This window comes from Brienomyrus brachyistius, chromosome 20 (assembly GCF_023856365.1).
Source record: "Brienomyrus brachyistius isolate T26 chromosome 20, BBRACH_0.4, whole genome shotgun sequence".
Taxonomy (NCBI): domain Eukaryota; kingdom Metazoa; phylum Chordata; class Actinopteri; order Osteoglossiformes; family Mormyridae; genus Brienomyrus; species Brienomyrus brachyistius.
In genome coordinates this window covers 4332001-4359053 of record NC_064552.1, presented here as the reverse complement: position 1 = coordinate 4359053, position 27053 = coordinate 4332001, and the positions used below count along the sequence as shown (strand labels likewise).

The 27053-nt window shown below is 49.1% G+C and overlaps 1 protein-coding gene and 1 long non-coding RNA gene across 3 annotated transcripts; both read left to right on the top strand.

The window, feature by feature from the left end:
- The first annotated feature begins 1796 nt into the window (after window positions 1-1796).
- LOC125715584 (rho GTPase-activating protein 22-like) lies at window positions 1797-26516 on the top strand. The gene is made up of 10 exons (XM_048987323.1): window positions 1797-1997; window positions 5117-5316; window positions 6766-6853; window positions 17943-18071; window positions 20051-20258; window positions 21021-21153; window positions 21729-21802; window positions 22059-22180; window positions 22348-23182; window positions 25515-26516. The coding sequence occupies exons 1-10, from the start codon at window positions 1955-1957 to the stop codon at window positions 25735-25737; spliced, it is 2055 nt and encodes a 684-aa protein (XP_048843280.1). The 5' UTR covers window positions 1797-1954; the 3' UTR covers window positions 25738-26516.
- LOC125715585 (uncharacterized) lies at window positions 12741-17713 on the top strand. 2 transcript variants are annotated; one of them, XR_007384107.1, is made up of 3 exons: window positions 12741-13613; window positions 13666-13691; window positions 13796-17713. It is a non-coding gene; the product is annotated as an uncharacterized LOC125715585 (long non-coding RNA). The 2 variants fall into 2 exon arrangements; XR_007384108.1 differs by having other exon boundaries at window positions 12743-13691; window positions 13796-14003; window positions 14056-17713.
- Window positions 26517-27053: the final 537 nt, after the last annotated feature.

Here is a 27053-nt window from a genome sequence, read left to right as displayed (position 1 = left end):
TCCTGAGCTTTGAGGCCAGTGTAGATGTAGCATGAGCTGATTTTGCACTCAGTGACCTGAATGCCGTGATCCCGCTGCTGAAAGGCTGCACCTCACGACATCTTATATCTTTGCAACATTACGTTGTACTGCGATTCATTTCAATATTAGAGTGTCCCTGAATGAATTTCCTTACGTCAACCTCATTTTAAAAACGGTCTCTTACATGATCACATCGGGTCGATCATTTGTATCCTGTCACCTCGTCTGAATTAATTTACCCATATCTACTTTATGTTCCATGTAATAACTTATGTTCGTTGTGGTACATTCAGTGAGCTATGAGGGAAATGCATTGGCTTGAGGGTTCATTTACATTAAAATAACAACGTTTAACGAAGCTAAATGCTGCATGAGATCTGACGGCTGAAAATCTTGACATCCAGCAGAACTTCAGTGCCAGGTTCCCTTAGCCCTCAGCGAGAACATGCAAGTCCCATCTGGGGCTGTTACTCAAAGCAATCATGAAGATCACTGGTTAAGCAGACGAGTTTCAGCCACTGACTCACATGGGCCGACCCAAAAACTGAAGACTTGCCACAGATGAGCAGTAACCCGAGAATCGGCTCGCTGGGGCGTGACAGCGTAATGCGCTGACAGGATGCACACACCGGCGCGTTAACCAGCAGAATAAACGCTCTGTAGGTAATAATGTGTTTAATCAACAGACACCCTGTTGGATAAATGAATGATACTGGACGTGAGAGGTGTGTTTTAGAGCAGGCAGAACGGAGTCCTCGCCCTACCTCATCTTGCTTTCCTGCAAGACACGTAGAGGTGAGAGTGAGATTCGGGGTCACACATATATCCACAATCTTGTGGAACTCGGAGGCAGAGGAATCCTAATTGACTGCTTCCCTGGGGCGTGGAGGTTGGCAGAAACGCTGTACTGACAAAACAGTAAAGTCAAGTAAAGTCACGTACAGAAAATGAAATTACGCTTCAGATGGACCCAACAGACGCATAGGAGGCTCATCACGTGTGAGGCACGTTGCTGCAGACAGCCCTGATTTACGCTTCTGTGTTCTGGGCTCACGGATCTCAGTCTCTGCTCTCATGTGGCATCCCGGCATTTAATAAATGGGGAACAGATTTGGGGATTCGCATTAGATACACACAGACCGCGCTCTCACTTAGAGATCCTCGCCAAATAAGCTGCAGTCTGGGCAAACCCCGTCTTTTTAAACGGGTCGCTCTGATCTGACGATAGACGTTATATGAGTATGGATCTGCAGACGGAGCAGAATGGTCAGTGAGAAGCGGACAGCGCCAGTAGCCCATGGGGACATGGCCTGCACTAGGGGGGTGGGGGGGGGGGGTTGTGGGCGGGGTTTAGGCCAGCTGTGGCCCTGTTTCTCACTAATGAGAGCCGGCTGTGGTCGGCAGCGCTGCGCTGATTCAATCGTTGGCGGAGGCTGGGTCCTTATTGTGCCTGGGGGGGAGGGGGACGGGAGGAGTTGTTCTCTGGTGCTACTCTGTACAGATAGGAGGGGAGACGGCCGTACGGAGAGGAACAAGTCATTTTCAAATCAGAGAGCAGTACATGAGTGTGTGGTTTTTTTTTTGGGGGGGGGGGGGGGGGGACACTGCTGGGCTCTTCGGTTTCAGCTCTGGCCAATTACCGGCAGCCAGCCAGGGCCTGAGCGAGATTGATTCTGTGGGGGGGGGGGGAGAGCGATGCTCCGGGGAGGCTGTGCTCAGGGCGGCGTCCGGGAGGGGGTGGGCAAATGGGCGGAGCTACGCCCTCCCCGCTCTGGCGTCGGCTGCCTCTGCGCCTGGGCCAGAGGGAGAGCAGCGCGGCTAAGCGGCGGCAGAGGTTCCCACACGCAAGCGGGGGCATGAGGAGAGGCGGCGGTCGGACGGGTCGCTTGTCAGGGCGTCGTGGCTGACGGGGGGGCGGCCGGCCGGCACGACGATGACAGCGATGCTTAGTCCAAAGATCAGACAGACGCGGAGAGGTGAGTCGCTCCCGCCCGCTTTTCGCCTCGTTTCCTCCCAGCTTAATGTCTCATGTGGAAGCCTGACAGCAGAGCAGGGACGTCTGTCACCAACACAATTTGGATCCCTTTTCCTGAAAACGTTTCTCCTGCCTCTGTGAGAAGCGCCGAAAGTCAGACAGCAGCTGCTTTCAGCTACACAGCCACGTTCCCGCGTGTCAGGCGTAACCAAACAGCCGAAAAGGACTTGGCTTACAGTCTCTGCCAAAGTCCTAATTCATCGCTGCTTTTTTGTTTTGTGATGCTTCCGATTCCATCCTAAATACAGACTCACATTTAGTTTATATATATGAATAGTAATTATTCCATAACCACCTTAACAGAGATCAGTGAAATGCATCTTTGTGAAGTTCTGATTGCAGACGTTTGGTTCAATGGGATGTACGATCGCTCGTGTTGGATGTTGGGGGACCAGGTGCTGAACTTGTTCCTGGGCTGATCTTCACGTTCTGTTCCTCCACCCTGGTGTCACCTGCCAGTCGCTTCTGTGGGGTGATGGAGGAGTGGTTGGGCAGGGCTGTGGGTCAGCCCGGGAAGTGACGTACCTCTCGGTGTCTTTTGGTACGATGGCTTCGGGGGATTTTGGGTGGGGTCCAACAGCAGTCCAGGGAGGCGGGCAGACAAGGAGGGGGGGGGTCGCTCTCTCAAAGCCACTGACCCTGGGCTCAGGGAGAAGAAGCGCTCATGAACTTTATAGACCCGTGTTGGCACCAAAGCGAAGGGAAGAGCATCATTCGAGATGAGTAAAGGTGGAAGGGAGGGCAGAGGGACGAATGAACGTGTGCGATTAAGGATCTGGTTCGTATCGAAGCCACGTCAGTCACCTACGGCGACAGTTGTTACAGAGACCCAGGATTTTCAAACCCCCCCAATGAAACACCCATGGCAACGGGGTGGGGGTGAATCATCCAGTTCGGGGGGGGGGTCTAAATGAGCAGGGGGGTTGGCACTAGCCAGTCAGAGCACTTCCGTGAATGTCGGTGGTGTCACTGCCGGGGATGCCCGGGGGAGGGGGGCGGGGGGGGTTAGGGAGTTACCAGAACACAGTCCTTCTGGCTCTTTCACCACGGCAGAAAAACAACGTCACACGCTGGAGAGACATGAGTCAGACCAGGCCGCCAAACCCATTTGCTAATGGAGATGAGGTGGCAATTCCGGCCCTTTCCAATTTTCCTAAAGGAGGGAGACCCCCCCAGATCCGGAGCAGAGCCTGACGGAGGCCAGTGGGAAGGAGGGATGCAGAAGGGCTTACAGCAGCATGGCTCTGTGCGATGCCTTCAAACATTCATGATCCAACGCTTTTTCCCTTAAAACGTGCGTCATCCAACTTTAACAAGCCTCGCACCGTGTCTGTACCGCGTGGCGCGGGGACGAGGTGACTGGATCCTCCTTTATTTGTTTCAAGTGCACCTTTACACATTAAAAACTGTTTTTTTGTATCATCTGTTAGTGGAAAGTCAAAAGCCGGTAAGCAACACACAAATCTGTTTTACAGGAGAAAAAAAAACCATATGTTTGGCCAGAAGATGAGGGAAAGGACCTTTGACTGCGGCGAGCTTCTGTGGGCCATGCAGAATTTTCCTGCGGCCTGTAAACGAATTAACAAGCTGCATGTGACTGGCTGGGTGCAGTAATGAGGCTGTTCATGCATCTGACGGATACCAGCCCTGTAATTTGGCCTAAATGAGGGATGTGATTGATCGTATTGCCTGAGACACCTGTTAACACAAGGAGAGAAGTAGGAGAGGCGAGAGTCCATCTTTTTAGAGTGATTCTCAGAGTGGCCAGCAGGTGGCATGGCGGTCAAAGACACCGTAACCTGTACGCGTCATTCAGCCTGAAGTGACTCGCTAAAATATTGCGGTTAATATATGGGGGGAAAGTGTTGGATCACGGGATGGCGCTTTTGGCTGCTGGTTCAAATCCAGTTTTATCACTGTGACTCACCTCAGTATCACGCAGCTACGGGCGGATGCAGTGTATAAAGGCAGCGTGAGCTGCCCTCAGGACTTCCACCCTCCTCCCCCATGGCCTCTACCATCATCGGGATGAAAAGTAACATAAAGGAAAAGAAAATCCAATTGATTTTCTTTTTACAGAATTGATCTGTTGCCCCCCCCCCCCCCCCCCCCCCCCCCCCACCACCCTGGCACAAAGACGCAACAGAAATATGGGCCCTGGACATTGATTGTGATGAATAATCCATGACTGTGTCTTTGTTCTGTGAGTGTTTTCACCCTGAATTAGTGCTTGGAACCCCTGAATCATGGAGGCTGCAGCCACACCCTTTTTTGGGAGGTTTTAAGCAGCTGAGGCCTTCAGAGTAATCGACAGGAGGTGGTGTCGCCAATTTTAGTTCCTCTGTTTTTATGAATTATGAATGTTGCTGAAATGCTACTGAATGTTTCCCCACTGTTAGCAGGCTTCAGGCAGCTAGTCACGAGAAGCTCGCCCCGTCCTGTGAGGAATATATTCTTCCTCTTCAATCACGCTCACACACTTCTGTTCTGGGATCGATACTGAGATTAGCACAGTCCCCAGAGCCGACCTTATCTCCAGCCTCAGCTTTTTCTTCCTCATCACTTTTATCTGAGATTGAGACAATGGACGGCTTTTGGAGTTAAATGCAAACAAACGCAAACGAAAGCTTCAGACTGACTGGCTCAGCAGTGACGACAAAGTGACACGGTCCTCGTGAGGGTGACTCTTCCAGATCCAGGCCTTAGCATTAACGTCTAGTTATTAAATTCGGTAACTGGTACAGGATGCTGGGCGTCGCAGCCACCGAATTGCTATGAAAGCGCGCGAGCTTGTTGTTCTCTAGTGCGCTCTGAGAATTCACTCACTCCCCATTATCCTCCTGTCACGGCACACAGCTGTGCAAATCGCCTTCAAAGGACGCGTCAACCGAGCCGAAAGTCATATTAGCGTGTGCTAATGCAATAAGCTGATACTCGGTTTTCTACCCACTGTTATCAATCGCATGAGTGCCATGGGTGACTTTGATTGTCCTAAGTGTCTCCAGGTTCCAGAATGGGCATAGTTATATATATATATGTTTTTTTTTTTTGCCACTCCAGCCAGGTCCAAGAGCATGGTCATGGGGGAGCTGACCCGGCCCCCCGGCCGACCCTGCTCCCCCGGCCCCCAGGAGAGGGCGCTCAAGGCCGGCTGGCTGAAAAAGCAGAGGAGCATCATGAAGAACTGGCAGCTCCGCTGGTTCGTGCTGCGGCCCGATCAGCTTTACTTCTACAAGGACGAGGAGGAGACCAAGCCGCAGGTGCCAACACCCCCATGGAGACTCCACCTCCACCCCCTGCATGGCTCCGCCCCCCTCATTCCACTGTAGTCTGTAGTCTAGAGACAACAGTTTGACTTTGTAAGCTAAGCCAGGTCTAAAGATCCCTGCAGTGAATCTTGAGATGTCACTGGAATTATTCTCTATTGCATTTAAAAAAGACATTTAAGGCATTTATTTCATTTTTTGACAAGGTCGGTTGGCATGGCCCGTCACCATAAACAACCGCATAAAATTTGCAGTGGAGGAAAGCTGATGTTATTATGGATTTCGACTGACATTTCTGCAAGGGCACTGACCTTTCCCCACCATTAATCGATGGCTTTCCGGAAATCCGAGCTTCTTGCTCCACGACAGAGACAAACAGGCGGAATTAGCGGGCCCCGCCCTAATAAAAGCACATAACTCACGCACCGCGGGCACCGAGTGACTAGGGTCCGCACAAAACTGACAGGTGGCCCATCTACTTAATCACCACGGTTACGAGCTGAATGCATTACGAGCAAAACGCGGAGCAAACTCCTTTCAGCTCTCAGCGAGACGGGAGAGACATCTGACAGTGTGGCACTTATTCATATAAACGTCTATGTGAATTTCACAGTGTGGGGCTCTTTGAAAATAGACAGCGATGGAATTATGGGATGCCCCACACCGTGAGATGAGAACGTGTCCCCAGTGACTTGCCAACGTCGGGTCCATTAGCCCGTCGGTACGCGCTGCCGCTCTTGTCGCCATGACAACACACCAGGCCTTGACTACACCCCCCCCCCCCCCCCCGTCTCTCTCTCAACGTTGTCTGAGAGCAGTTTCTGCGCTGCTGCCCTTGCGGTTCGATGCGGGGTGGGGCCAGGGATGAGCTGGCCTTGGGGGGGGAGGGGTGTTTCCGTCATCATGTTTGTTACGATTCTCACTCTCCTTCATGGCCCCAACAGATTCAGGCCTCCTGGGTGGGGGGGCGACTGGGACTTTGGCAGAAAATGGGGGCACAGATAAGGTCAAGCGCTATGATTTCCTCTTTAATGTACTGCAGAACACAAAGGAACCAGTGGAAAATAGCTGGGGGGGGGGAGTTTACAGAGGGGGGTGGGCCTTTTCATAGCTCTGTCTGCATTTGGTCACTATCCGAGCTAGAGGAAGGTGCAGCAAAATGGCCCTCATCCTCTTGGCACCCCCCCCCCAGGACTTCCTTCGTGTCTCTCTGTCCCCAACTGTCCCAGGAGCAGCAGGGGAACCCGAACAGAACCGCATCCACACGACGTTCCCCGGCCAGCGTCTGCCGGTGCTCTTTCTGATCTGTACTAGAAGTCAGGCAGCCAATCAAATGCAAACCCAGACCCACTTTCAGATCTGGTCATTTAACACCCCCTCCATCCCACCCCTGCAATCCCTGATGCTGCATAATGTCACAGGTTCTGCTCTCCTCATCTGCAGGGCAGCATCCCGCTCCAGGGCAGCCAGGTCCACGAGCTGACCGCCAACTCCGAGGATTCCGGCCGTCACCTCCTAGAGATTATCCCAGGTGAGGCGGCCATTTTGTTCTGTCCTCATGGCTGAGAGGATGACCACTTCTCCACAGAGATATTCCTCCATTAAAAGAGGCCACGGATTTTATAGAGAAAGGGCATTAGCGACTCCTGGGAATTCTGCAAGCCCCAAGATGATCAACACCACTGTTAGTCAGGAAGGGTCAGGTGACCTCCAACGTCGTTTTGTATGGTGTTCAGGGTTACATTAAAAGCTCCAGACTGGAGATATTTAAAATTGATGTCTGAGTTCAGAAAAAAAAGCTTAAATTTTTTGCAGGCTGTCCCCAGCAGATCGACATGAGCGGTTCCCTTCTTTTGCGTACTGTGACTGTCATGGCACACCACTGCCTCCAGACGGCGCTGTGGAGCAGATTGGCATGTGCAGCCCTGCAATGGAAAGGCAGCGAACACAGACCTAAAAGCCAAGTTGGGAATGTGTCAGAGCACTACAGGATTAATATTGACACACTTAAAAACAGGACGATTAGCACCAGAGGCATATTAGCTAGCTTAATCGCTAACTAAATCCCTCATATTAAACATTTAGTGGAACAGTCGGACCTGGTTGTTACTGCAGTATATTTCTCACAGGCAGACTGAGCAGTTTGGACAGGAGAGGTCAGGCCCAGACTAACATCCACCTGCGGGTCAAACCCCAACCCATGTAAATGTTTGTTCTTATTTCCGGTGAATTCTCAGGGCACTTCCCCCACCCACCACGCTAGCTGTGCACACAGGCAGCATGCTCGTGTATTTTATTTACGACAGGCAAATATTACAAGCCACTGCCAAGTCCATCAGATGTGGCTAAGGCTGCGGCGGCTTATTGGAGGAGAGGCCTGTTTACGGAGCCTGGGATGCACATTTTGGGCGTTTGCCGCGTAATACGCTCCTTTTAGACCGATGCTTTGCCACAGGATGTCCCCTGAACCGGGCTGTTCGCAGTTTACCACAGGACGAGTCCTCTGGAAATGTTCATGCAGACTTGTTTTTGATTCTCCTAACTGTTGCGGTCAGGTTACACCTAGGAGGGGGGTGTCCGACAACTCCTAGTCCTATACTCCAAGTCCACGTGCGCCCAGAGAGATCATTCCCTTTAAGAGTGAATTTTAGTATCAACCCGTCATCCTTTTCCTCCTCAAGTCTTTGTTCATTCCGTGTTTGAGTTATGGAGGACGCCAGCACCAGCGCCCCCTAGGGGCAGATAAAGATTACTGAGATTTGTAGCATTTCGTAACATAAAGGTTACTGCTGTCCCGGCGGCGGTGCAGTATGGCAAGCTGACCCGAATGACGCTGGGAAGGCTGCAAGGAGTGCAAATGGAGAAGCCATTCCTCCTGTTTTACTGGGGCATCCGTGCAGCTTCATTTCAACGTCTAACACCCAGTGTCAGCTGGTGTGTCTCTGATTGGCCGATCAAAGCTCCGGTTTCCATTCTTACCTGCGGTCCTGGGCTAAAATGAGCGCTGTCACATCGAGACAATTACTGACGGACGTGAGAACACCTCTGCGTGCCTCGGGAAATCGAAAGAGCTTTGGGGACATGTCAGTCCGTTCTTCTGGCACCAGGGCCGAGTGTGGAATGTGGGGGGGGGGGGGGGGAAGCAGCACCAAGCCGGCTAATTGGTATTTACGGTTTGCTTGTTTGGTGAATACACACGGCCACTTGAAGATGTTTGTGTCCCTCCGCTGGGCTATGACCTGCCCCCCGAAAGACCCCCCCACCCCTCCCACCTCACAGACACACAAACACACACGACCCCCAAGTTTTCATTCTAGCAAAAATCTCTCTGTGTAGATCAGAGCTGAGGGGCCGTTGGCAACAGGGGCGGGCCTGAAAGCTGAAAACTGAAAGTTGATTGGTCCATGGTGCACTCTCTCCCTGTCACTCAACCGATTCAAAACATATCATTGGCTGCTGATAAGGCTGGTCCCTCTGTATGAATTATGGCCCCACTAATGCCCCCCCAACTGACGCCTTGCATGTGGTCTGTGACTGCGGGACACCCCCCACCTCCCCCTCCCCCCCAGCTAGCCCCCACTCCTTTGCTCTGAAATTCCTTCGCTAACAGAGACGCGCAGCCGGAAGACGCTGCAGATGCTTACGTTGTCCTCTTGACAGGTGCCAGGAAACTTGGCGAGCTGGCAGGCGGCCGGGCTCCTCTGTGCTCCGGTCCGCTCCGCGGGGTAGGCGGCGCGGGATTCCAGCCGGTGCTGCCGTATCTCGGGCCAACAGGCCCGCTGCTCTGCAAGCTGTTTTCCCCATCAGCACGCAGAGGGTCCTGTGCTCGGCGCCGGATCTGTGCAAGCGTAATCCCATTCAGTTCCCGCGCGGCAGCGCCCCCTTCCCGAGCCCCCGGCTGTAAGGGGTGCTCGCTTGACGTGCACAAAATGTCAGGCCTGAACAATGGGCCTGTTCTTCACGCCTGCTGTCCACGGCAGCCCGGGCTCCGGCTCTGTGGGCGCGGGGTCCGTGTTTGGGGCCACAGCTGAAGAGTGGGGGTGGGGGGGTGAGTTGTCTATGATGGGGGGGGGGGGTGACTCGGGGCGTGGCCTGGATTTTTCCCTCCAGGGGCCCAAGCGTCTGCTTAACACATCCGCGGCTCCAGTACTTCTGCGCTCCTCTCACAGCGGGGGCGGGGGGCCAATGGGGGGGGGGGGGTTAAGCAGACAAATTTCGGAGACGGGTGGGACACCAACTCCAGGGCTGTGGAGATGCAGGCAGAGCTTCAGAAAAGCAGCGAGTGGAAGGCCTTGTATTCTGCTCTCGGATGGATTAGCATGGTCTGTTTGGGGTAGGGGGCAGTGGTGGTGGAGGGGTGTTTTGGGCCGGTAGGGTGATTTTTTGCGGCGTTAGGAAGGGACGAGCCAAGCGGGCCTCCCCCCCCCCCCCCCCCAGGCGGGAGGGCAGCCAGCGGGGGGCACGCAGAGCCGGGAGAGCCCTCTCTCCACGGGGGTTTTTTCCTGCTGGAGGGGGCGGTTCTTTTTACCTCCCTTCCTTCCTCCTTTCTTTTTCCCCTCCGCCTTCTATGAATGAAGGAGGCGAGCGGCCGCTTTCTGGGGCTCCCTGGCCTGCGATGGTCCTGCAGGCGACCTGCCGGCTCCAACAAGCGCCTCACCTCGTACCTACGCACGTGGAGGGGAGGGGGCGGGCCCCCCCCCCGGGCTGCCTGAGGCCAGACATGGGGATCGGCTGCTGCAGGCTGAAGGACCCCCAGCCGGGAAGACTGAAAGGTACGCGCCTCCTTCCCCGGTGGGTCACGTGACCCCGTTCCGCTGCGAGTCACGTGTCGACAGGACGCGTGACAATTGGCTGGGGGTGTTTTTGTGATAGGTGAGTCACAATGTGAGGGGACGTCGGGTGCAATTCTAGTGAACTTCAGAACAGGGTCACGGTGCCACAATGGAAAGACAGGCGCGGGGATGCCGGCGCGTTCAGGACGCTCAGTGTTAAGCACAGTTCTCCGGTGTTGGGTCCCTCTCTCCTCGAACTTTGCTGTGTGACCACAGATGTTTGCCACCAGCTCAGTTGGTGTGACAAACATCACCCCAAAGACTGGAGCCGTGTGATTCGGTGTCCTGGACATTTTCTGCCAAAATCCTGGCACGACCGTCTTGAAGTGTGAATCCCTCTTCCGCCGGATGTTCTGATGTTCCCGTTGTGGCCGTCCGACTCAAACTTCATTAGAGACTAGTTTTCGATAATGGATCGCTTCTCGGCAGAGTCTCTTTGTGCGCTGAAAGCTGACCCTCATTGGTCCGTCACAAACACCCATAACGTGATAGATATTTGAGGTGAATTACATGTGAATACCTATGCAGATTTTAGCTTTGGGCCTGTGTGAAAATACATGACAGCATTTTAATGTTTATTCACATAAAAGCCTGTTCATCAATGCTGGATTTTAAAAACACTTGTTTCTGCTCAGAATTCCCCACCCTGAGGGTCCCTTTGACTCATTTCATGAATGACCTTCATTACTGGCTTCCCAGTTCTGTAGCAATAGCTGGGATGCCAGCGATGGAGCCACAGCTCAGTGTTCCTGGACCTCATCTTAATAGAGTCTAATGCTGAAAAACCAACTGAACAACTGAAACTAATTAATGCCTGAAATCTTTTGAAGCAGGAGAAGGTTTTTGACTAAACTGGGCTAAAGAAATTTCACTTTTCCAATCACTGTGTGAGATGGGGGCTGACCAGAGCCCCCCCCCACCAATTAGCTAGCAGCCTTTGGTGGCCAATGGCCGCAGTCTACGACTCCGCAGATAAACAACTTGATTGGCGCAGCAGAAGCTGCTGGAGCAGGTGCTGTGTTGACGTTGACCATATATGGGGTGGATGGGGGCAACTACTTTTGGATGGGGGGGGTGTGTTGGGCTGATTTTCAGACAACAGGCCTGTAAGAAAACATGTCTTTTAAAATGGTTGCTTTTGCATTCTCTGCAAGATTTGGCAGGAGTTTCCAGCATAGTGAGAGAAGCCGTTGGGTGACACATGGAGACCCAGAGACTGTTTGGCAATATCAGATCACGTGAGCCTTGATGTCAGTAACGCCCAGGACTGATCCTATGAACGAGAGAAAGCCAATGTGAAAGGCAAATATCCAGTAAATTCATTATGTTACACGTGTTTCTGGAGACAAGAATCGATAATCATCTGGATACGGGGCTAGCAAACAGTAACCTTCCTTAGCTCGGCTCAGCGTGTATGACAGAATCCTTCTGTGAGAGGGAGGGAGAGAGAGAGAGAGAGAGAGAGAGAGAGAGAGAGAGAGCACACACTGCCATCCGTTACATTTGCCTGTCTGGTTACCACTGGAGATTAACAAAACATGTAAACATAAATTTTGGCATGTCCTGTGGGGCTGCCCCAACCTAATTACAGTGTGAAAGGAGGAGGACCGTTCGTGCTTGACTGTCAGCCCCTCACAGACAGCCATAAACAAGGCGTGACTTAAGAAAATTACAGTGCAATGATTCTTGGCTTCCACGCAGGGAGGATGCAAAAATGCGGCCTGCTTTTTGCTTCCGGGACAGTGTGCACGGTTTTGCAAAGCTCAGTGCAAAATGCAGAACGCTGCGTTTGATCGCCGCTGCCAATGTCCAGTACGAAGGCTGACCCTAGCCACCATCCCTTGTATCCGGAAGACAGCTGTAGCGGGGAGAGTTTTAAAGCAAATGTGAGGGTAGCCATCTGTCTCCTTTCTACGGCGACTTTATCTCAGCCTTTGTAAACTCCCCAACTGCACGGTTACTGCACATCAGCATTCCCACCTGTGACGGAGCTTGTCTTTCCAGCCAGAGCTGTTTCGGATCAAGTCCAGCTGTATGATCTCTACTTCCTGCCTCAGTCTTTAGCTGTAAAGAGTCTTTGGTACCTGATAGTGCTGCTTTATTGAGACAGGGAGGGGTCATTCATCTATTATCACTGTGTAGCAGAGCAGGAAGCTCAGAAAAGACTGCAGTTTTAAATCTGCTTAAACCTAAACCTAAACCAAACCCTCCCTGGATATGACAGAGGAACAGAGGTGTGCATGTGTCTGCAGGCTTGGCATTGACAAAATCACGCTTAGAGTTTTATAAGCAGTGAAGGAGTTCCTACTGATAATGATGCGTTACAGTGAGGTCACCTCGGTGTCGTTCCATCGCAGGGAAAGCGGACCGATCTGAGGCGTCCATTTATCATGGACTCCATCGATCCTGCTTGCTCAAGGCATGAAAGAGCCCGACAAAAGACACATCCTGACCCGGTCTAATGGCTTTTCAGCCAGAAGGGGTTCTCCTCCCAGCTGGAACTAGGCCCTGAACCAAAAAGAAAAAAACCCGTGAAAGTAATGGTGAACAGATTAAAGAGATGTTTAAATGGAGGGACAGCTCCTTAATGCCCTCCTCCCGGAGTTCAGTCAAAGGTGACTCCTGCACTCAGAGCAATCCCTGTTGCACTGCCGCCACGCCTCCGGATGCTGCCACCAAATGAGCACTTGGATGCAAATTATTTTTCTCAAAACGTTCTCATTTATATGAGTCATTTTCAACTAACCTACATCCAGGACAACGGCAGCATACAGCAGGTCCAAGAAAAACTCAGTGTAGATCCAACATAAACTAAAACATACATAAACTTTTCCATAATGGTTCTCGTTAGAAATGCGCCTTTTTCTGGATTGCTCAGGTATCCACTATATCCTCCCTAAAAATTTCCATGGACAAGACACTTTTAACAGGAAGAATATTATGCTTAAATTCACAGTGTTCAGAAAGCTGTAGGCCTTAAACTTGCTACTAAAAAACAGAGCCTTAGCTAGCAAAAGGTCAGCTAGCATCAGGTTAAAATCAGGTAAGCAAGTATCAGGCTAAAATCAGGTAAGCTAGTATCAGGCTAAAATCAGGTAAGATAGTATCAGGCTAAAATAATGTAAGCTAGTATCAGACTAAAATCAGGTAAGCTACTATCAGGCTAAAATCAGGTAAGCTAGTATCAGGCTAAAATCAGGTAAGCTAGTATCAGGCTAAAATAATGTAAGCTACTATCAGACTAAAATAATGTAAGCTAGTATCAGACTAAAATCAGGTAAGCTAGTATCAGGCTAAAATCAGGTAAGCTAGTATCAGACTAAAATAATGTAAGCTAGTATCAGACTAAAATCAGGTAAGCTAGTATCAGACTAAAATAATGTAAGCTAGTATCAGACTAAAATCAGGTAAGCTAGTATCAGGCTAAAATCAGGTAAGCTAGTATCAGACTAAAATAATGTAAGCTACTATCAGACTAAAATAATGTAAGCTAGTATCAGACTAAAATCAGGTAAGCTAGTATCAGGCTAAAATCAGGTAAGCTAGTATCAGACTAAAATAATGTAAGCTAGTATCAGACTAAAATCAGGTAAGCTAGTATCAGACTAAAATAATGTAAGCTAGTATCAGACTAAAATCAGGTAAGCTAGTATCAGGCTAAAATAATGTAAGCTAGTATCAGGCTAAAATAATGTAAGCTAGTATCAGGCTAAAATCAGGTAAGCTAGTATCAGACTAAAATAATGTAAGCTAGTATCAGACTAAAATCAGGTAAGCTAGTATCAGGCTAAAATCAGGTAAGCTAATATCAGGCTAAAATAATGTAAGCTAGTATCAGGCTAAAATAATGTAAGCTAGCATCAGGCTAAAATCAGGTAAGCAAGTATTGGGCTAAAATCAGGTAAGCTAGTATCAGGCTAAAATCAGGTAAGCTAGTATCAGGCTAAAATAATGTAAGCTAGTATCAGGCTAAAATCAGGTAAGCTAGTATCAGGGTAAAATCAGGTAAGCTAGTATCAGGGTAAAATCAGGTAAGCTAGATTCAGAATCATGGAATTTAGGTTTAGACTAAAATGAGGTAAATTTGGTTCTGTCTAAAATCAAGTCAGCTAGCATCAGGCTAAAATCAGGTCAGCTAGATTCAGGCCAATGTCAGATATATTAGATTCAGGCTAAACTCAGGTTATATAGCATCAGGTTAAAATCAGGTAAGCTACTATCAGCATAAAATCAGGTCAGCGAGCATCAGGCTAAAATCAGGGCAGCTAGATTCAAGCTAACATCAGAAATGTTAGATTCAGACTAAACTCAGGCCAGATAGCATCAGGCTAAAATCAGGCTCTCTGCTGGTTTCTTAGTTAATTGATGGACAGCCAAAGATGCATGAGGACCTTACAAGAAGCATGATATATGCACGCCGCAGTCTTTTAATATGCAAAGTGCTGCACTGAAATGAATCCTTCAACTATACAGATGTTTGAGATTTAATCAAGGACGCGAATAAAGACACATTCCAGTTTTTATCATCATTCCCGGTGTTTTACGGCGCTCCCATAGCCGTCACACCACTATAAACATCGAATCCTCCCATTAGTGACTCTAAATTTATCCCCGCGGTCAACAGTGTGATTGTGCAGGGTGAAATGGTGAGCTGACGTCACAGGGCGCCCAGATTTCTGGCGACAGCATGCAGATCACATCGGCCACGTGTGCACGGCCCTCATAAGCTCATACATCTTCAAATAATTATGCCGTCCCAAATAAAATGCCTTCAGAATAAATTGGGATTGCGTGTCTTTCGCACCCCGGACATGAACACAATTGCTGGAGGGTGCCATATCCCTTTTGATAGAAAAAGGAGGGATCAGTTTTGATAGAGCCTTTCAGGCAACCTTTCGGCCATCATAATTTTTGAAATGATTCCTCTCGGACGGCGGTGGTTCTGATGTACTTGATGCCCTTGGTGAAATCTGAGCCAACTGCTGAGATGTGCAGTTGTGCAGGCACCCACTGTGGTGCGCCTTGAATGATGCCATCCTGGGCGATTGCCCATCTTGCCCTTGCCAGGGTCTGCCCAAGCTCTTGAATACGGCTATGTTCACACAGCATGCAGGAAATCGAATGGTCTGGGCTGGGTAATTGAGCGGTATGGCTTTTTGGTATCTGGTGCAGGATCACGTTAGCCATTAGCCGTGAGAAAAACGCCGACCTCTCATCTGTGGAAGCTCTCTCCTTACAGAAACACGGGCTTCCACATTTGAATTTATTAATTTCCTCCGAAAGTGAGATACAGGTCTTATAGGAGGTGCATCTAGGTGCGGAGTGTCGAAAGCTGACGCGTAATGTTTAGCGATCTTACACGGGGCTGCCATATCGAGAAAGTGCAATGCTGCTACACGGCTCACATGCACAAAACAGCAGACGTATACAAGACAGGGCTCCAAGTCAATCCATCCATCCATCCATTTTCCAAACCACTTATCCTACTGGGTCGTGGGGGGGGTCCGGAGCTTATCCTGGAAGCAATGGGCACGAGGCAGGGAACAACCCAGGATGGTGGGGCCAGCCCATTGCAGGGCACAAGTCAATCATAAGTAAAAAAAACAAGAAGCTCTAGAAAAACGTAGAATAAAACCAAACAATAATATCCTCGTCACCTGCAGCCGACTGAAGACGGGAAAGAAATTTGGACACGATGTTCATGTATAAAGACGTGCTCCTCATAGACAGGAAGACATGCAGAGAGACACAGCTCAGGAGAACACCCGATCTGCACTGACTGCCGAGAGCTGGGCACTTTATCTCCGGGTGTGTGATGTCATCAGAGCAAAGCCGGCCTCACCCGTCATCGCTGGATGTCTGCGCCCCCTCTCCACCTCGCCGTGGTGTTCGCTTACACGGCCCCTGCTGTAACGTATCCGTCTGAGTTGGTTGTGCACAGGAATATAGGGCAAATTTGGAGAAGAGAACCGCTGGAAAAGCGTTGAGCAATTGATGCCTGTAGAATGCATGCAAACACATGCATGACTTCTGTAAGACTCTAAGAGTCGATCATGCAGACAAACTGGGAAATTTCATAATCAAAACACTGCAGTCCCCCGGTTGAGCCACTTCTGCTTATGGGCGCCATGATCCCTGTAGAAGAAACATGAGACCGTCTCGTTTTCCGGGGTTTTCTCTAAGGGGGAGAGAAAAAAATATTTGCAAGAAAGGAATGGGGCAGGGACGTAAAAATCATCCTCACACAGCCCCTGTAGTCTCAGGGGAGGGGTCGCGTTCCAAGGTTTCAAGGCTTAAAGGCCTGCATCTGATGGCATGCTATGCATTCTGGGAACTCACCGGCCTCAGCAGGAGAATGAAGAAGACCGTGGTGTTTTTTGTTATTGTTTATATTTTTAATCATTCCTAAATTATACATGACAACCTGAAAAGCAAAACACACAAGCCCTAAAACCAGAAACAGACTCTATGAACGTACTGTGACGGAAAGTTTGAAAGAGTTTTGACTGCCTGAATTAAACAAGACAATTTTGCCCCCTAGTGGCGAAGAGACTCATTTACAATGTTCTACCCAAGCGTCCATTTATCCGGACCATGAAAAACAACACAAAAATTCACACACTCTATTCCTGGCTGTGGTTTAAATGCACTGTTTAGAGAATGAGATCTGCGTCTGTGTTTGGCTAATTAAGTGAACTACAGTTGTCATGCATGTCGGGCGCCTGTGTTTCCTGTCTGTTCTCTTTCTACAGCGTTTATCATTCGTTAATGTGGGCCAGTGGGGTCAATTCAGACCCCTGACCTCCATCATGCACAGTTGGCTTCCAGTGAATGACGCAAGGGCAGAGGGGGCTGGCCTCATGAGGTCCCCAAGGAAACATGACAGACCATTTTAGAGCTGACGGCTGATGTTGTCTCCAGGGTTTGCTGCTGGCAGGGGCCCTTCCGGGGCCTGATATAGACTCACGGTTATCCTGAGATCCAGGGTCTGCTCCGATAGCTGTGCTCTTCCTTGAGGCGTCGTCACTCGAGCCCTAATTTATGAATAATGTTACACTGTGCAGAGGGCCACTTACTGAATGGATTCCAGATACCGTGTTGCCTGCATTCTGCACTGGTGCCACCAAGCACAGCACCGGCTGAAATACCACCTGTGACTTTATGACAAATCAGCTCTCGCCCCCTCGCTCCTTAACCCTGAGTTACCTTCCAGATACTTCTCCAGGACAGGGGTGTGGGGGAGCTTAGAGTACCGTCTTTGCATTTTGTCTGTTTGCCGCGATATGTATGTTCGTCTGTGCACTATGTTCTTGCTGCTGTACGCGTCACAATTTCCCCACCAGGATCAACAAAGTTAATCTTAATCTTAATCTTAATCCTAACAGCAGAATAACCACTGGCAGACACTGACAGTAAATCCATAAATCTGCGTGGACTTCCCCTGTATCCTTCCCTTACAGTAGAACTCATCACCTTTTTTTCAGAGTCAAGAGGAAATCTGTTGATGGTCTGAGATGCCGAACATTTTCAAGTCTTACGATTCCATCTGAGAAATACCCCAACCCCTCCGCCCCCCCCCCCCCCCAAAAAAAAAATAAACCCACTACTACCCTTGCATCACTAATAAGGACACCAACATTCACAAGACAAATGCTAGAAAAAAATTAAAATACAGAACTAGAAAGAAAAAAAAAAACCCCAGGCAGGATCTCTGAGGATGAAACCTCTTCATCTTCATCTCGGCAGACTCACCTCATCCACTCTCTCTCGCCGTCTTACATCATGCAGGTGGAAGTGCGGAGAGGGAGCGCGCTGGTGTCGGCCATGAGGCCATCCTTCTTATGGCTAATTCCCAGAATGAGGTGGACGACTGGGTCAAAGCCATTCGGAGGGTCATCTGGGCCCCCTTCGGAGGAGGTATGGGCGGTGGGGCGAGGCCGGGGGGGGTTGATTAAAAAAAAAATTAAACTAAAAGTGGAATGAGCAGATTTGACCCTCAGGACTCCCACTCTCACCACTGTGATGTCTAGCCTCCCCAACAGCGACAGCTTGCATTGTGAACCAAGGGGATTTGAATGAGTTCGGGATAAAAATAAGGCAGATTTCATGTTTGGAATCTGTATCTAGGAATATATCTTCTGCAGCAGCACTGCTGATGTTACTTACTGCACCATGGGATCGGTGATCTGAAGAGGGAAACGTACCAGACCGGGCATACAGGAATAACTCAGTGTCGAAGATCTTTCAGGGTGCCTTGTGTTTGTCAATGGACGCTAAGGCGACCAAAAACTCTGCATTTTCAGATTAAACATTAACCCATGCGGTTGGCAGACGCCTGCCCGGATCTCCCCCGAAAGTGGAGGAGCAGCCCTGTGCTTTCACTCGCTCACTTTTTTAACCTTCAGATGTTACAATGGACCCTTAGTGCTGATTCACACTGAAGATTTGGCAGGGAATTCAAATTCTTCCTGTGATTTGCACATACTGCAAGCGAGAGCAGTGATGCACGGTGCTCCTGCGCGGGGAAAGTGACAGTGTTTGCCAAAACAAGCCCGGTTTTATCTCCAGGACAGTGTGTGAGTGGATTATGTTTATATTACATTGCGGGGACCAAATGTCCCCCACAGTGTGATAAAAACATGTTATTTTGATGTTGTGGGGACCGTTTTTTAGGTCCCCACAAAGATCTGTGAATGCAATCGAAAAACTGAAAATGCCAAAAGTCTCATATTTGGTTTGGTTACTTATGATTAAGGTTAGGGCTGGGTGGGGGTTACGGTCGTCAGGTTGGGATTAGAGTTTTCCCCGTAGAAATGAATGGAGAGCGCCCATAAATATAACACTCCTACGCTCACGCAAGAAATCTTCCGGCAAATCTGTATTATTCCATTATAAACCTAAAATTAACTACATCAAGCCCTACAGACCATTTGCAAGGTAATAAAACTGCTACATACATGTAAATGCGTGTGCAGACTTGTCTCGAATTGAAAGTCTCACCTCAGCCATCTGACCAAAGTTGGCAGTCCTGGGGTGTGGACTTCATTTAGTGATGTGATTTGCTTTGCAAACGGCCTGCTAATGCAGAATCCCCGCTTTGTATTTCTGTGATTTACATGGCAAGCAATAGTAATGAGTCGTCAGACTGGCCATCGGGAATAGAATGAGATTGAATCGGAGCCACAATCCGCTGCGGACTGGCATGTCGCGGTCACACGGCACAGAGCTGCGCTTTCCCCGCAGACTGCGGGCATGACGATACCTGCCCGTCCCGGCGCCTGCAAGAGCCCTTTCATGAATTAAATATTTCGCTCGGAAAGCTGTGATTACTGCTCGGAAACAGATGCGTCGCGGAGCGTTAACGAGGCGCCGAGCTGTGTCCACGCCGCGACACTGCGCGCACCCTGAGCCGGGGGGCAACAGCCTGGGATGTGTCTGGTCCCGGAAGCCGGGGCGCTTCTGCTGTGCGGCTCCTGTCCCCCGGCTTCCCGGTGCTCCTGCGCGCTGTCCGCTGCCTGCTGTTATGGACCCCGAGGTAGGATACGGAGCGCGACGGGACGCGAGCTGGTGCGGCGGGCCAGTGCTTAAATAAATATGCAAAATAATAATACTTATAATACTTCAACTCTCGCGTTTTCCATGTTGAATATTGCATTTGCATTTCTCCGTGCAGCAGACGCTTTTATGCAAAGTGACCTATAATTGAGAAACAATTGTTAATATGCTTTTATTTTTTTACTGTTGCCTAAATGACGGCAGAGGTTCTTGGTGTTTAGTAATAATAATATTATTTAAATGAAATAATTGGTGGTGAAATAGAAAATGCAAATGTTTCGTACTCTCCCATCACGCGTCTTCTTCCCGTCTGATCCCGGAGTGTCTGTCTGCCGCGGCAGGTATCTTCGGCCAGCGCCTCGAGGAGACTGTGCAGTATGAGAGGAAGTTCGGCCGGAGGCTGGCCCCTCTGCTGGTGGAGCAGTGCGTGGACTTCATCAGGGAGCGCGGTCTGGACGAGGAGGGGCTCTTCCGGATGCCGGGCCAGGCCAACCTGGTGAAGGAGCTGCAGGATGCCTTTGACTGCGGGGATAAACCCCTTTTTGATAGGTATAGGTACCGGCTGGAGCCTCACTTCCAGGCTTACAATCTGTTTTGGGCATGTTGTTTTAGATCAGAAAATGTATAATAAGATAAGAAGGACTTGTTCTGTGTGCAGATTAAAAAAATAAAGTATAAATTATGCACTTTAAGAAAAAGGGTACCAATTTGTACCTTTGCTTGTCACTGGGGCTGTACCCTCACGGGTCTGCCAGTTGTACCCTTAGCTGTAGGTAAATGTACCTTTTAGTCTATTTTAAGGTACGGAAATGGACTCAGAGGAACACCCCCAAGGTACAAACAGCATCAGTGTACTGCCAATGGTACAAAACGTTGCTCATAATCAATATCGGTACCTTAAAAGGCACAATTACCTACAGCTAAGGGTACAACTGGCGGGCCCTTGAGGGTACAGACCCAGTGACAAGCAAAGGTACAAATCGGTACCCTTTTCTCTGACAGTGTGTGTCGCAGAATTTATTTGTTTGCTTGTTTGTCGAATGAACTCTGAAGAGATAAGACATTATAAGTTTATCTGTGCCATCGAGTTGGGTGGGCTGCCCTATGCAGATATGAGTATTTGCACTGCTGCCCCCAGAATAAGCTGCTTTGACAGTGACATGGGACAGTGACATGGGCCTTGTGACTATTTTGTCGTCCGTTCGCTCGTGGACCTCCTGGCCGGGGACCAGCAGGGGGGCTGTTATTCTGGTCCTTCTAATTCCGGCCCGTCCGGAGCACTCTGACCTTGTGGTGACCTGCCGCCCGCAGTAACACTGACGTCCACACGGTGGCGTCGCTGCTGAAGCTGTACCTGCGGGAGCTTCCGGAGCCTGTCATCCCCTACTCCAAGTATGAGGACTTCCTCACCTGCGCCCAACTGCTAGCCAAGGAAAGGGAAGAGGTGGGTACGGCCTGGTGAAAATGTCCAATGTTCAGGACACTCATGCGAAAAGGAACACGATCCCCCACTCCTGGGTGAAGAGCCCCCTGAGGGTGTTGGGAGGGGGCATTTTGAAAATAATGACACTTAGTCTCTGGCATGCTTTCCTTTTGGAAGAGCAGCACTAACTTTGTCACATGTCTGCTTTGGCCTGGTTGCCATGCCGTTGACTGTGGCAGGAATCTGAACTGGCTTTGGGCTGAGCTTGGCTGGGCCTGGCTGAGACCTCTAGGGGGCGCCATAGAGACTCAAGTTACCTGCTATATCTGGATACAGGGCAGTGAATTGGAAGTGTGATGTTTCTCTAAATTTGGCTTGTCTAAGAGGGAGAGGAGAGTTGATACCGAGAACTAACAATAGTTTGTAAGCTGCCGCTTAGATTCTGACAGACAGAACATGGCACATGTCAGCCTTCCAGAGCCAGCTGGGAAAATAAACACAGGACATACATAAATAAATGCATATTTGCACAAATAAATGGGCATCACGTGTTGCCGTGGCGCCCCGCTGACTTACAGTCATCGTTTATCCGTCAGGGCATCCAGGAGCTGGGGAAGCAGGTGAAGACCCTTCCAGTAGCCAACTACAACCTTCTGAAGTACATATGCAGGTAGGTCTCCCGTGTAGCCATGGTGACGGGATCCTGCCATCCCTCTCCCCATCACGCTGCGCTTGCTCCTGGCTTGTATTTATCTGAATGGTGTTGCTTATGTTTACCCGTTTAGAATTTAGCGCTTTGCATGTAATTCTCATGTTTTTCCATGTTTCTCTTGGGTTTTCTCCTATAATGAAATCAAGCCAAGGCTGTGGGCATGTTGTTCACGCATAGATTTTACTTTCCTTCTTTGTTCTTCATTCCTTTTCAGGTTCCTCCATGAGGTTCAGTCCCATTCGAATGAGAACAAAATGAGCGTGCAGAACTTAGCCACAGTATTTGGACCAAACATCTTGCGCCCAAAGGTGGAGGACCCAGTAACTATTATGGAAGGTGTGTGTTTGCCTGGGGGGGGGGCACCGTTTGTCCATCCAAGAAGGGTGAGTCTGGTGACCATGACGGACACGTGATTAACCTCCTTTCTGATCCTTGTTGTTCTTCAGTATCAGTCTGTATGAGTGTAATATACGTATGTAGCTCCACACTGGCTCCCCCTGCAGGAACCTCCTTGGTACAGCAGCTCATGACCGTGCTGATCAGTGAACACGAGCGGCTCTATTCTGGTGGGGAGCCGGAGGAGCCGGCAGCACCACGGCCAGAGGTGGGCCCCCAGGGTCCACGCGGCACAGTGGGCTGGATCTCTGACGGGCCCCAAGGGATCTGTGCAGAGGATGGAAGCTCCTCCCTGGGACTGGAGGACTTGGGAAGCAGTGGCTCGTCACTGGACGTTAACATCAGCACACCCGCCGCTGGCAGTACCTTGCGTGCAGCCAATCAGGGAAGGGGGCTAGACATGGATGTCAGTCCGAGCAAGCAGGCTAAGTCGCTGCCTGTTTGGAAAAGCTCGTTCCGGGGCCCAGGGGCGCGACCTCAGCCAGGCAAGCTGGGCGGCTCTGCTGGGGACGTGTCAGGACTGTCGGGAGGGAGCTGGCTGATGAGTGGGCTGTCCTCCCTGCGGGGCCACCGGCGCACCTCCTCAGGGGAGCCGGCGAGGGACTCGGGCTCCTCACAGAGGCTGTCCACGTACGATAACGTCACGGCGTCCAGCCTGAGCGTGCCCAGCGGGGCCGGCACGGCCTGGACCACGTCGTCCTGCGACGTCTCTGTGCCGGACTCCAGTGAGTTGTCAGAGAATAGCGTGAAAGGGGAGTGGCCGGCACCGCGGGGTCGCCCCCTGGAGGCAGATGGTGGTGACACGCCGGAGCGGTGCGCCGGTGGTGTGGTCAGCAGCGGTGCCCACACCGACAGCCAAGCAAAGGCTCTGAGCAGCCTGGTGGAGGAGCTGCAGGAGGAGCTGAGGAAGCAGAAACTCACCTATGAGACCAGGATAAAGAGGTGAGTCTTGTGGGGGTGGTCTGCAGCTCAGTGGGTTAGGCCTTGGTGCTTGTGAACAGAAGGTTGCTGGTTCAAATCCCATGCTTGGCAGAATAGTTATATTGCTGTTGGACCTTTGAGCAAGGCCCTTAAAATTGCTCCAGGGGTGCCAGATAATTGGAATCAAATTCAGGGTGTCCCCCGTCTCATGCCCTGTGATGGACTGGACTCCCATCCTGGTGGCCCATTCTGCCAGCTCCTGGCTCAAGACCCAGTACTGCATAAACAACTGGAAGGTGTATGGATGGTATTAGGGCTGCCACTAAGAACTATTTTTTTCTATGGATTAATCGATCAACTATTATACCAATTGGCTGAATAATCTAAATGATTAGTTTTCCTCCAGAAAATCAAATAGACCGTTTAAGTTCATTTAAAAAAAAAAAAAAAAAAAAAAAAAAAAAACAGACTGTATATTATTATAGGATTTCAGATAATGGACGTCAGCTTTTCGGCACTACACAGACTTTATTTTCGCCCACAATTGGATAAGCAGATTAGTAGTATGCCTAAAATATTAATGAGATGTGTATTGTGATGCCCAAAAGGTATTTGTATTTGATAAATTTGTCGTGTCCTTATGCGTATTAAACTCGGTTAGAGGGGCACGTTTGGTAAATCATGGAAGCGATAAGTCGCAGTGAGGAAAGGGACAGCTCAGCAGCCACACCCTCTGTTAAAAGAGGAGATATTGTGAATAAGGCAAAAACATGACGGTGGTGTGGCGCTGCTTTTTGCTAAAGTCCGACACGGTTTTTTTTGTAAATATGGTTTTAATTTTTATTTCAGTTCACTAATTATTTTCCTTTATGTATTGTAGTTTCAGTTTTAGTTAATAATGACATCAGTCGCAACAAGCCTAATTAGCACGAACAGACAGACTGGCACCGTCAGTCTACATATAATAAGCCCTGATTGTAGCCTAAACGTTTTCTCAAACACTTAGTTGAGATTCTAAGGTAGCAAGCAGACAACTTCATGACATTAATAATTATATGTGTATTTAGCAGCTACAACGGCAAAAAATATTAAAAAGCTCTCCGTATTAATGATAATTTCACAAACATCACGCTGTAATACGCCATCGAACTTTTAAAACCACATTTTTGTTTTGTAATAATTTAAACCACTCTAAAATTACGTAGTGATATTAAAGGAAAACATCTGTTATAAAAAATAATTTAAAAAACGATGCTTCGATTTAAAATATTGATGTTGACGCTCTTTCTGCATCGGCGTTATCGACTATGTCGACTAATCGCGACAGCCCGAGATGGTGTTATATGAATAAAATATTTAACTTCGTGATGACCCAATGCCGACGCCTTCTTTCGAAACAAATGTTATTTTTGTTCAGGCATATTTTTCTGCTCGCTTGCATCGTGCCGGTCCACAGCAGTGCAGGAACAGCCTTTGATTGTCACCCGCATTACAGGTGACAGGAGAAAGTGACTTTTCAATTGTCTGATAAATCCAGGCTATTGCTATTAATTTGAAAATTTCTCCTGCTTAAAATTTATTTTGTTTGAGGAAAATGGGTCTTTCAGGCAGACTCACGGGGCACCACGGTACGAGGACCTTTGCGATTCTGTGCAACAGTCCTTACAGTAAAGTAAAAATATTTTCCATACAAAATGATATATCACCTCTGATGTGTGTTTATTACCTTATTTATAGCCTTTATCTGTATGTACAGGTGGACATTTTACTCAAGCAATTTAAATTATTATTTTTTTTCACCATCCCTCTTCTGTGGAGGGTGTTTTGTGACAATATTCTATAAATAAATAACATTTAAATTACAATTTAAAAATATATAATTTATTGACAGTGTCACTTAAACTACTATTGATAAATATGTCATTTAAATTATTATTTATACAATCACTTAAATTGCTGTTGAAATGATTGATAACTTAAATGACCATAGAATAATCTGTCAGGCACCCATCAAAGTCAGTGGGCGGGCTCTAAACAAAGCCTAACATCTGATTGGTTACATTGCAAACTAAGTCACAACAGATAGATCTCAACTAGTTGATTGAATTATTATTTATAGTAGTTAAGCTATCCTAACTTTCACTGGCCACCACATATTTTATCCATATGGCTGCCCTACTGTTGCTTTTCAAAGAAATTATGTATATCCTGATCACTGCCGAATATTGTGCTGTTTTCCATGAATTGGCATCTAGTCCAGGCTGAGTGCCGCATCATCTAAAGAATCAAGCATTTCTTAGCAGAGAAGCAGGTGGAACTGAGAATCTAGGTTTGCGTGGTTCGCCCCCTGCAGGCTGGAGGAGTCCAGTGCCACGCTGCGCTCCCAGTTGGAAAACCTGGAGCGGGAGATGGACCTGGAGAGGCGGAAACAGCGGCTGCTGGAGATCAAGCTGCGGAACTCGGAGCGGGCCAGGCAGGACGCCGAGACTCGGAACCGACTTCTGGAGCGCGAGATGGAGGGCTTCTTCTCCACCCTGGGGGAGCCATCCGGCGGGGTGCGGACCAGTGACATCTGAGCGGGGGGGGGGGGGCTCTCCTCCCACACACCACAGAGGGTCTCAGGATATTAAAAAGAAGCCCAGAGGCTGCCCGACATGGTAACCCCCCCTCGACACACACTGCCTACGCACAAACCATACCAAAGCGAGACCTTTCCGGTGCAAGCCGGCTGGAACGGGATGTCAGTTATGTGACACAAGCCAACTGTGGCGTCTACTTCAGACACCCAACAAACCTGCTCAGCCCCGACGGTACCTTCAAGGCTCCCTGCATGGGGTGACTTTGTTTCTGACTTAAAACACAGTTACGCCGCGCTTTTGCTTTCTGGATGAGATGGAATACCAGACAGCTAAGGACTAATGAACAATACAACGGTACAAATGTCAATAATGTGTGTTAATTTATCAAAGGGAATTTATTTTTTAATATGTCAGAATATGTTGCATATTAAAATATTAACGTATCTGTATACGTACATTGTGGAATACGTTCTACAGTAGCTTCCAGGTCAACTTGAAGAACCAACAATACCTTAAAAGCGACAGACTGTGTTTGCACTTGGAGATGCTGCCAGTCACATAGTACACAGAGACTGATGTTTTTTGGGTGCTTTCTTGGACTGCATATTGTCTGCAGAAATTTATTTTGAAATGTCGTTTTCAAATTGTCTCCCATTATTTAATGTGGAAAACTGAAGATATCCGTATTTAATTCTAAATGTCACTGAAATGCTGAGAAAAGTACACATTTTTACCGTCATTTAACGGCAGGAATGACAAATACATTTATCACACTGGCGAGGTCCTCTTTCTGTTCATTTTTTATCCTACAGCCCAAAAGGACGACAAAGTGTGTAGGGGAAATACCGCTCCTTTTTGATCCTTGCAAAGGCAGGAATGGAAAATGTCATTTTCCGCATCAATTGATATCGGGTATCAAGAACGGGTCCTGGGTAGATATCCTAAACCCCCGAGTGGCCGTGTGGCAGGCGGGGGGAGCAAAATCACCCTGGAGAGTGAGATCACATGTCGCAGCTGGTTAACCCTTAATCTCCCTGGACGCAAGATAACCTCCAGAAGGCACCATTAGACGTACTGAAGCACAGAGAGGAAGGTTTCTGTCAGCATGCAGCAAGAGATACGGTTTCTGACTATTCCTGGATTTCATATTTCATCACCCAGAATATTTAAGCATGGAAACTCGCTCCGACTGAAGGCTCTAATTATAATCTTATGTAGCGTGGCATTCGTCTGGCGGTCACTGATTTTAACATTCCTCTCCCATCTAATAATAAGTGCCAATCACTCAGGAATTATATGACCCCGTTGACAGT